The 11,493-nt window shown below is 33.2% G+C and overlaps 1 protein-coding gene across 2 annotated transcripts in view; it reads right to left on the bottom strand.

Annotated features, from left to right (window-relative positions):
- LOC139818654 (uncharacterized) overlaps positions 1-11,493 on the bottom strand; it is a 34,302-nt gene that overhangs the window by 18,614 nt on the left and 4,195 nt on the right. For both annotated transcript variants that reach the window (XR_011733469.1, XM_071787467.1), the window contains one exon: positions 500-559. Coding sequence is in view for 1 of the 2 variants with exons in the window: in XM_071787467.1 (XP_071643568.1) it covers positions 500-536 (37 nt within the window). In the remaining variant the exon portion in view is untranslated. The remainder of the gene's footprint in view (positions 1-499; positions 560-11,493) is intronic.

The raw sequence follows: 11,493 nt of genomic DNA, 5'->3' as shown, positions 1-11,493 counted from the left end.
TAAAGCACGAAGGAGGACGTTCCCGTTCTCACGTCTTTTCGTCGAACCGTGACCTCGGCACGCAAACTCGCATCTCTCAGAGATCTCTCCAGGAATCCTCTAACAATAAATGCTAATCGATACAGCGATCACTTCCTTGTTTATCTCATCACTTGTTATTGGATATTTTATCAATCAGCAAAAGCAAAGTATATTATATATAGTATTACGCTTTTGCCATATTTATATCTTCATCTATATAAATTCTGTGACTGTAACAATCATAGGCGCGGCTGAATTATGGTGACTCTTTTTAAATATAAGCATAACTACTATTTAAGTTTTGTATTCTTGCATTTTACATTATGCAACAAATGCAAAGTGATTACTTGTTAGATATGGCTGTTTCTTTATTTAAAACATGAATAAACCAGCGAATACAGTCCTTGCTCTAAAGCAAATGCGGTGGACTAAATATATAGGCATACTATATGTAGATAGGATTTTTTTAAGCACTCACCATCTGGAACTTGTCTGCAAAACTTGGCAAACATCATCTAGCTTGTGAAAGATCGTGTCCCTGCAACAGAGAAAATCGCAGTTTAAGGAACAGACCTAATTTTAATATCTTTTATCCTTATATTATAATAAAACGTAGCCATTCGCAACACAAAATTTCTCTTTTCCTTAAAGTAGAATATTCGTAGAAATTGTAACATTCCCTTATAACTCATCCTTCACCTTAATACTTTTGTAATACAAGTTAACTGCAGATCTAAAATTTGTTATAGGCGTAAAATAAATTTGTAAACGCATCTGTAACCCATAAAATAATATCGTTATCCACATTTTCATGTAAAATATAAAACCATTAATTAAAGAGTTATTATATTCAGTTTTCCTTTTAACATTCGTGACGCTCGATTTAATCCGACGCACCGTTTTTCCTTGACACGATGAAAACGCGTAATTGCATTATTCGACGTCAGCATTATTCTACATAGGACTAACGCTTATGCGAAACGGTAGCAATCGGACACGCTCGCCAGGACACCCCGCGATTAAACGGGATCTGTAGCCGACCATCAAAACTCATTAGACTCGCTAAAATAATCCTCGAACATAGGAAGGGTAAAGGAACAGCCGCTCTGCTTGGCTCTAGGCGATGACGCGACTCGGATGGGATGTTTCCTCAACGCTAATGGACTGAGCAACTAATAATTACAAAATCCCCTTGACTAATAGGTAACGACAGGTGATCTACCTTCAAGCGGTGGCCTCGAATGCCAGTGGATTTCACGCTATAACCTGCGGATTTATCATTTTAATCGCGCCGCTTTAGATACGTCAAATAATTTTAAACGCTCTTTAATTATCTTTCGAATTACATGTACACGTGTATGCGTAAAGTAAAATAAATGCGTAAAGTATGTGCACAGTTAAAGAATTTAAATTAACCTAAATTGAATAATATTAAGTAGATTTTTCATGAATGATATAATACAGCTCTTACTATAATTTTTTTACAATTTGTTCAAACTTATATTAAATAAATAGTATATTGTACAACTAGTGGAAAAAGTGGTCGATTCTGAATGAGTGGGCTCGACCACTCTTCCCACGAGTTGTTCATACTATTTTTCCTAACAAGAGCGTGAAACAGGCCGCTTTTCGCGCTTGTTTTACAATTTCATTTCTCCACTAGTTGAGAAATGGCTCCATGTTTCAACGCTTACGTCATCATTGCAAAATGGATCGTTTTGCTCACTCAAAACAAGCGCGAAAAGCGGCCCATTTCACGCTCGCGTTAGGAAAAAGTGAATTTTTTGTAATATTTAAATTAAAATAACATAAATTTCATGTTAAATAAAATTTTAAGTGGAAAATTCAATTATATATGTATAATTAAATTACGTTTCTCCAATCCTTAAGTTAACATGATTATTGATTACATATTAATGTATAATATTGAAAAGGTCATGAGACACCCGCTCACTTGTAAGGTGTCCGCGGGGCATGTTTACTTCGCGTAATTGCGTTTGACAAGAGCGTGAGGATACGGCCGTTAATTAGTATCGCTAATTATACGGAACACAGCGAAATATCACGGATTCGGTATGCCCTTCTTTGCCCCTGTCCTCCTTCTCCCTTCGTTTCTTCTCTCACTCTATCCTGTTTGTCGCGTATAAGTAACAGATTAATGTCAGCGATACTAAGCTCGGGTCGGCAGCTTATGCAAATGCGAGTTCAAAGTTTATAACGTCTAATTAAGTACATATACATTAGCGTATTTCGCGGAGACTTAATAAAATTCAGCATTCGAAGACCGGTTCCCGCATTTTAATCGACTCGCAAAGAGCTTCGAATGAATTCATTAAATTTCGTCAAATTAATTTATTTCTTTTTTCATCTTAAAACGCACAAAAAATAGGAGAAAAATTATTGCATTAAAATTATCTTTAATTAGTTTTTTTCCCCAATAGTTTAGCAAAAACAAAAAAGCGAAATTAAAGTCCCGGAAATTAAAATAAGAGTCGAAATAAAAAATCTTTATATTATAACTAAAATAAAATTCCCTTGTAGTACTTAATTTCCTTATATAATTAAAAAAACATTCCACTCTGATTTTATCTTATTTCTTCAGACGAGATGTAAGACTTTCGGGAAGTCTGTCTTTAATTAAAATTAATTTGGATTTTACGGAGTAAGCAAGAAGCACGCTTTTAACTAACTCAATTCGGACATATATGATGGTTACGAAACGCACGCAAAACCGGAAGTGACTGGTTAAAAAACCAACGAGAAGCAAAATCCTGTCAAATTCTCCTCTCAGCAGGAAACCCATAAGTGAGTTTAAGACAACGCGCCACACGCATACAAATGCCGGCATTGCCGGCTGGCTATTTGACATAACCAGTTCAAAGCTGCCGGCAAGGACGCTTCTTCTCTTTTCCTTTCTTTCCTTCTCTTCCTTGTCTTCTCCCTCTCTTGCCCCCCCCTCTCTCTCTCTCTCTCTCTCTCTCTCGATTCCTGGAGACAATCAATTCCTGACCAGCGCAATCCATCGTGACCACGATTGTCATCATCTTAAAACAAAACCGGACACATTACGGTCTTCTAAATTTAAAAGTTTAGATTGTAGAAGTCGTATTAAGTCGCAAGAGCTTTTTCATAAATATGTAAGAGTACAATCCTTCTTGATAAAAATTTTTATTTAATTTTTAAGCTGATATAATTATAGGATATTAAATATTAAAGAAATGTCTGCAGTACAAAGTTTAAATTTTAAATTGAAGTCGAGATAAAGTATCAAGTATCAAGTGAATGTAAAATCTAAATTAAATTAAGTAATTCCGAGATTATTCGAAGACATCCTTCTATTTCTCATATCTTCTTTATATGCACATGTCGTGTTCATGACGGTGAGTATGACGGAAATGAGCAACGCGTGCGACTACCTTTGTAGCGGTAAAGAGACACCAGGAATCATACGTCGGATACGATTTAGCGTTCGTTAGCCTCTTCCATGAGGACCGGAAGCCAGTCCTCTCGCCACGAGAGAGGTGAACGTCCGAGGGTTCTCTTCAAACGTTATAATGAATCCATGAGATATATTCTTGGGGATGATCTCCCCAGTACTATATCTTTTCAGAGATTGATATTAAACATCAATCCGTATGAGGCAAAAAGGGATCGAAAATAAAATAGGAAAATAAAATCTCAATAAACTAAAAAACATCAATATATATAGATACGTATATTGAAATTTTTATTGCAATTTAATGGAGAAATGTCAAGAAATGAGGTGTGATTTGTAATTTTATTAAAATTAATTAGTTAATTTTCTTGTGATCCTGTGTTAATCTTGATTGTATTGCAACTTAAATTGCACTTTTATTTGGATTCTAATAAAATTTAATTACTAATTTAACGCAGTTTTTATTTCTATTATTCACGGATAATTCAACGACCAATATAAGCTGTAACGGCGCTTTTAACGAGCACATCGTACATGTGATGGCCATAAGGCTGTCAACGGCGGCCTTGATTTTTCACGACGTTAATACGCCAATGATTATACAGGTTGGACCACTTTGGCGTGGCCTACTTCGCACGGACGTTGGGGTGCGTTGCATTTAAACGAGAACGCATGCATAAAGAATGCGCATCATGCTAAAGATCTGCCGACGCTGCATTTTGGCAATAATATGGCACAAAACGACAAATAAAAACGCTAAGATAAAATTCTCTCTTAGCGAAAGAATCTACAACGTTTCTCTCTAGTATGTTCTAATTAAGAAGAAAGAACTCCATTAGAAAGATTTCTCTTTGTGTCAACAACATATTAATTCTCTAACGGTATTTGATATCAGAACTTAAAAAGACTGCAAACAGATACTTAAGTTTCCAATATAATAAAATAAAAAAAACGCAACTTGATATAAAAAATAAATAGTAGATAATAAATTTAGCAAATAAAAATAAAGTCGCAAAGAAAAGACGGCTTGTTTCGTTAAAATTTTCGGAGCGTTTTCTGTCTAATTCAATAACAATAATCTGTTTCATCAATACGATATGAAACAGATCTTAATTTCTGAGAAAATGTCGAGAATACATTTGAATAATCTTGATACTGGCTTTATTGATTATTTTGCAGCTTCGCGAAAAATAAGTACAATATTCTTTTTCGGCAAATCAGCGCGCGCTCCCAGGTTGAAGATACTCGTTGCATATCTCGTCGTTGCATTTCAACGTTGCGTTACATCGCTCGAGCGGGGATTCTCATTAATTATCGAGCAGATTTTGAGGTCCGTCGTGCCTCGTTAAGCCCACCACCGCGCGATCAATCTCAAGCAAGTATACCGTCCGTCGCGCAACAAAGAACCGGATCGCGCGAGTTGAGCAAGAGAATAGCCCGGAGAAGAAGAACAGATTCTCTTTTCCCGCGACTTAACCCTTCGAAAAGACACTGCCAAGGTATTTCATATAATTTCACGTGGACACCGGCAATATTTTAAAATAGACATTGCAAATGGGCATTGACATTCTGTTACTCTAAAAAATTAATTAAAAAATTTAAAAATAATTTCAAAATTATTTTTGGAGGAAAAGATTTTAAGAATGTTCGCAACATTGTTTTACGATAAAATATTTTAGCTTAATAATTTTTCTCAAGATATCGTGAACTTTCTTTTTTACAATGAGTTCCACTTACATTAGAAAACGATTTTCAAATTTCAGGAAAAAAACGCAAAAATTCTCACAAAATAAAAACATTGTTATACCTTTTAATTTTTAATTAAATTTATTATTATTTTTAGAAATTTATAAAATCGATTATTTTCCTTGTTACTGTTTTATTTTATATGTTATCGCGCTAATGTATTTGAATTCGCGAATTCAGAGCGAGCCGGACTGAGGAAGCAAGGATTCGAGTTTCGGCCGCGAATCCTGATGAGATCCTCGCGCGATGCGAGAGGTCAAGATCTGCCTCATTAACATTCGCCTCTTTGTCTCTGTCGTTCTTGCCTTTACGATCGTCTCGCTCCCTGAGAGATCTCGTCTTCCTCCTCCTCCTTTTCTTCTTTCCCTTTTTCCTCTTGTTCTTATTCTTCTTCCTCTTACCCTTTGCTTCTTGCCAACCGGTCGACTTTTAGTAGCGTTTTAGTCGTCCTTCCCGCTGCAACTTGTTTTCTCCTTTTTTCGCGTGGCGAGATGGAAAGAAGAAATGGCGCTGTACAAGTAAAGTCCTCGGCAGTTTGTGCATCCTCCAGAAGGATTTCTTCTACTCGAAGGAAATACCCACACAATATTCAAATATAATCGCATCGAAGAAACAAGAATTGTTCTCAAGGTGATCCATCATCGTAATAATTTGTGAAACTCATCGTTGCTCCAAAAAAATGATGCGCGTATGTCATAATAATTTGTGTAAGCTACCATTGCTTGAAGTGAAATAATTTGCTTAAATGGTCGCCGATTTATCGGTCGCAAAAATATCCACTTTGTTCAATTTCAAATATAAATTTCGTAATTAAATATAAAAATAATTTGCGCTAAACCATAAACATAAAAACTATAAAAACAATGAGTTATATATATAGTATTGTGAGCATCAAGATATTAAAATTGATTGTTTATAACAGAGAATGAGTTTTTTAATTTTACAGAGACGGTTTATCTTACAATTATATTGTAATTTTATTATAATTTCTCGAGAGAGCTTGTAACATAAAGTAGAGTCACTGACGAGAATTTCGTGAGAGAACAAATCGCGAGAGAATTTACTAAATGTGGTCAATCTTAAAAATTATAAAGAGCTCTTTGCTATATATATTACATATTTTCATGCTTTTACATTAATTAATATTAAATATTTTTATATATATGCGTGCTAGAAGGAACAAGAATATAAGAGAATTTAATGATTTATGAATTGCATTGCAGACCGAGTGAGAAAACTTGATCTAGAAGCCATATAAAGAAACTTAACGATTTATCTTGACAGTTTAAAAACGAACTCAAGTTTACTTCAGAAAGGATTCACTTTTGAAAAGAAATCAGAAACTATAAATATATCTTACAATTAGAGTAGAAAATAGTTTAAGTATTTCTTATAATTAGAAATTAAATATTTTAAATGTGTATAAAATTATGCTATAAAATTCGCAGAAAGGTGTACGATTACGATGAAATAATAAAATTTACTTAACGATGTTCACGTATTTAACGCATATTTCTCTTATGCTGAATACCGGATGGCAAAAATGGGAAAAAAAGACGCAGACAAAATCCCGTCATAGAATTCTCTCTCTTTCTCGTCCTTTTCCAGCAAAGATCACCGGCGATCGCCATGTGTAACTTGATAAACAAGTTTACTCGAGGAAGCCAGTATCTTATATATACATGCTTACACTGGGTGTCTCAAGCAGACTGAATACTAATTGTTAAACATGCTAGGTATAGCATGAATGTGCTCAAAAGGGACGTTGTTCTGTCGTGACTTTATATATTTCAATGTTCATATCGAAAAGACGTTATATATTGCCAGTCACGGTCGATTTAAATTACTTTAATTGTTATTCTATATACTGGCGAAAGAAATTTATTATTCTGTTTATTATACACCGTCGACCTAAGAATCGGTGCTCCATCTTATAGTTGTTATTGCGATAAATATTACTACAGCCTCAGTGGTCGAATTGGCAAGACACCCGCACGGTATACGGGAGGTTCCAGGTTCAAACCCTGGCTGGGGTAATATTTTTCGCAATAAAATTTAAAAACTATTTAATTTAGAAATTATATCAACTGACCAAAACCATGGTCAAAATTAATAATGTCTCGATGATTGATCCGAAAAAGTGCTGTGTGAATCCGACAAACCAAGTTGGCTCACAGTTTTTCAATGTTCATATCGAAAAGACGTTATATATTGCCAGTCACGGTCGATTTAAATTACTTTAATTTATATATTTCGTTTTCATTTTAATAAAGTTAAAATATAAAATAAATATTCTTATATAATTATATATATAATAATTAATAGAATAACAATAATAGTTGATAAAATTTTTTCATAATAAAACCTTGTCTGCTCCAAATAATTACAATTTAACAATTAATTGAAACGTATGTTCGGCAAAGTTATTATATTACAATAATTGCCATAATAACATGTTTATTCTTTTAAACCGTTTCTAAATTTTATTACCGACGAATAGTCACGCTAGAAAACTCGCAAGTGTCAACTATTTCGAAACCCCAGAATTATCTCGTTCATAAATTTTTTTCAAATATACATTTGAAATATATTTTAGTCAGTATACGTTCCTGAACTCTGAACCTTCACACTATGGTGGTTCAAGACCCGTGCCAGTGAAAGGCAGTTAGAGAAGAAGAGAAATAAGACATTTTCGTCTGGAGAACCCGATTTAATCATCGTGCAAGAATTCGATCTCGAATATTAAAGAAGGGATTAACCGAAGTGTGTGTTATCAGCCGAGTGCAAGATGCGCCTTATGCACGAGCAATTTATTTTCGAAAATGGTAGTAGCGATCCAAATGACGACTTTATTCGAATAGTGATAAAACTAGTGAATCAATTTGAAAGAGAGAAAATCTTTTCAAGGAAAGACTGGTTATAAGACATAAATAGGTTTGCTATTATTTTAGTTGTAGCGATAAAATGTTAGAATAGCAGTAAAAATAAAAACAATAAGAATATTGATCCAGATCATTATAGATATATTATTATGACTAATTGTAATAATTTAATAATATTTCTTTATGATTTATGATATATTTCAAAGCGTAAAAGATAAATTCTCTCGTTGCCTCTATTCTGTTCTTTTTTTATTGCATGTATAATTTTAATAAAGAGTATCCTTATTACACATAAAACTTTTCAAGACTAATATACTTTATGTATTTTTTAAAATATAAATGATGATTCCATACTTGAATATTGACTTGAAATTTCTGGCATCAAAGAAGATGTATTTAAAGAAACTAAAGGCCTGTAGGAGGATAAGTCTGAGAATAAATAATCTGGAAATAGCTTCACGTAATTCGAAAGTACACAGTGATTCTTAATTAACTGAAGAAAGTTTCTCCATGGGGAAAGGATGAGACCGAAACTTCTTCGACCTGTGCACTTAAATTGATCAGCAACCATAATCGCAGAAAGATCTCGCCAGAGCACATTTGGCGACACGAAGGGGAGAGGGTAATCGTCTCTCGCACACACAATTAAAGATATTAATTTCAATGCGACCGGACACAGCGATAAAATCGATTTTAGTGATCAATCGCGCAAACTCTCGCACTATAATTCGAGTCACGATTGATTTATATGCGGGTACAATATATGTTGCTCGCTTCCATGGTGTTTCCTTTTTCTCTCTCTTCCTTTTCTTTCTTACTTTTTCTTTCTCGTGCTGGCAACTCGTGCAATACGCGCGTTTGCCTTTGCACTCGCGAAAAATAAATACCGGCCACATGACGCATCCATCTTCATTTGACGGTCCTGGGCCCGGGTATCACACCGACGTTTTTGCCGGCAAAAATTTGTGCGAAGCATTGATTTACTTATTTTTGCTTCTTCTCCAGCGAGAGAGGCGCGAGAAAGATGGATAATTTTGAATAAAAATATCGAGTAGAAAGTTGAAAAACATATCTCTCTAGCTTTAAAAAATATATATATTATATTAAAAATTGTTGAAGTAGAGCTGGCAGTCAGGCAGTGAAAAATTGATTAAATTTAAAAAAAAATTTAATAAATTTTTATCACTTTTTTAAAGTTTAACTTATTGTTAGATAATTTATAAAATCTTGTAATTTATATAATAATATTTCTAGATTAATTTATAAAATTCACTATTCATTATTTTATAATGTAATATTATAAGTAATTTATATTTCTTTTTTATTTTATTGTATAATTTGTAGGAATAAGGATTAAGTTATGTGAATTAAGCTATAATAAATAATATATGCTAGACTATGAATGTCGATTAATAATAATAAATCAGTTGGAAATGTTTCACGTACTTACTTGTGTATCACCCGTTGCGTCCAGCAACGTCGTCGTTCATATCGTACATTTAGTGTATATGCGTGGAAACGTGCAAAAATTCGCGAACACTACTCGCAAACTTCTGTATGAACTACTATGCGCACAGTAATGATAACAAAAATAGCTACTCTCGAGAGTCGATTAGAACCTTTTGTCACGAATAAATTTGTCACAGTAGCTAGGCAAACATTGTGACCACTATATTTCTTTCTCTGACCACTGAGCTCTTTTCACATCAAATTGTCGTATATGCACTATGGATTTTAAATATTCAACTAAACGTTCTCGATATTTCTTTCTTTTTTAATTACTTTCTATAGAACTTAACAAAGATCCTAGATATTCTTTTATCCTGCAAGGTCGTCGGCCTAGAGATCGCGGTTTACAGCGGGTTCCGCATCATTGGAATTGCGGTACACACCCAACTGTTCCATATGAGAAATGCAATGTTCATCTTACTATTTATAATTTGTAGAGAGGAATATATCCACAATAACTAATTTATTTTTAAAAACTAATAACAATAATAATAGCAATAATAAATTTCTCTCTCTCCCCGTTTCCTTATTAACATATTTCTTTCTCAGTCGGGATTATTATCTTTCTTCTTTTTATAAATTTCCTTTTTCTCAATAACAAATGTTCTTTTTCTTCTTTAATGATCTTTTCCCTTCATAAACATAAAGATTTTTTTTCTTCTTTCCTTTCAGCAACTAATTTTGTTCTCTTTTTTAAATATTATCTCTTCTTTAATAACTAGTTTCTTTCATGTGACCAAATTGTTCTTCGACAATTTATTCTTTTTCTCAATAATTAATCATTTTCCTGTTCTATTCAAAAATATGTATATTTCCGAATGAAAAGTATTACTGATTGCAACGACGATCGATATGCATCCCGACGTGGATTCCTAGAGCGCGCGTGTTAACGCCGACGTGATTCTACTGCCAAAGCGACGAGTTCGCTAATCGCTTCTCTTCACGATGAGCAGAGGAAGATTTTCTTGCTCCATTCTCATTCGTTCTCGCAGAAAGCATCGATTTACGCCGACCGATAAAACTCCACGTGCAACACCGATCTGAATATCGCTTTGAGCAAGAATCATGATGATGGATGGTATATAAAACACCCTTAATAAGTTCGAGACATCCCTTATCTAACTTAAAGTCAAGAATCTGTCTAAACAAGAGAATAAAAAAAAATTCGCAAAAAATAATTATTAAAATTTGCAAATTACCTTTAATCTTTTCAGAGAAATAATTAATTTAAATAATCTAATAAGAATTAATTAAAATTATTGTACATCTTTCATTCGTGATAATCTTAGATATTAAATAAAATAATCGACAGTAACTAGTTCCTATTAAATTGCAATTTATCTTCATATTAAATTAATCATTTTTCAATAAAATTAACTTTTTAATAAGAAAATTATGACTTTCTAGACAAAAAATTTCCAAGATAAGAAAAAAATTAAAATTAAAAAAGTATTATCTAAAAGGGAGACTGTAAGTTCTTACAAATAATTAATTTCTTGAATAATTCTACCGGTCTCAAAAAAAACCTCACACATTTAATTTTACTATTATTATTATCTTCAATCTTATTAGTATATTATTGTATTTAGCAGTTATTATTTTCACGTCGTTCCTACCAAAGTGATTATTACTCCACTAAGGTTCTAACATCCATGTCGTCCATAATATGTATGATAATATCCTGCTCAATCACGTAGATTAGAAAATCATGTTTTTCGCTATTTATTAAATCAATAACAGCCTCTTTGACATCATTGAATTTACGCTCACTCGATCAAAGGTCTGATATCCACATCATATTATTCACATTATTTGAGAAAACTATTTTACCTTTCTTGCTTAATATAAAGCCATACTCTGATTTTATCAGTATGTTATTTCTCTACCGAAACTATAAAC

Source organism: Temnothorax longispinosus, chromosome 9 (assembly GCF_030848805.1).
Source record: "Temnothorax longispinosus isolate EJ_2023e chromosome 9, Tlon_JGU_v1, whole genome shotgun sequence".
Lineage (NCBI taxonomy): Eukaryota > Metazoa > Arthropoda > Insecta > Hymenoptera > Formicidae > Temnothorax > Temnothorax longispinosus.
This window is presented reverse-complemented; position numbering and strand designations above follow the sequence as displayed.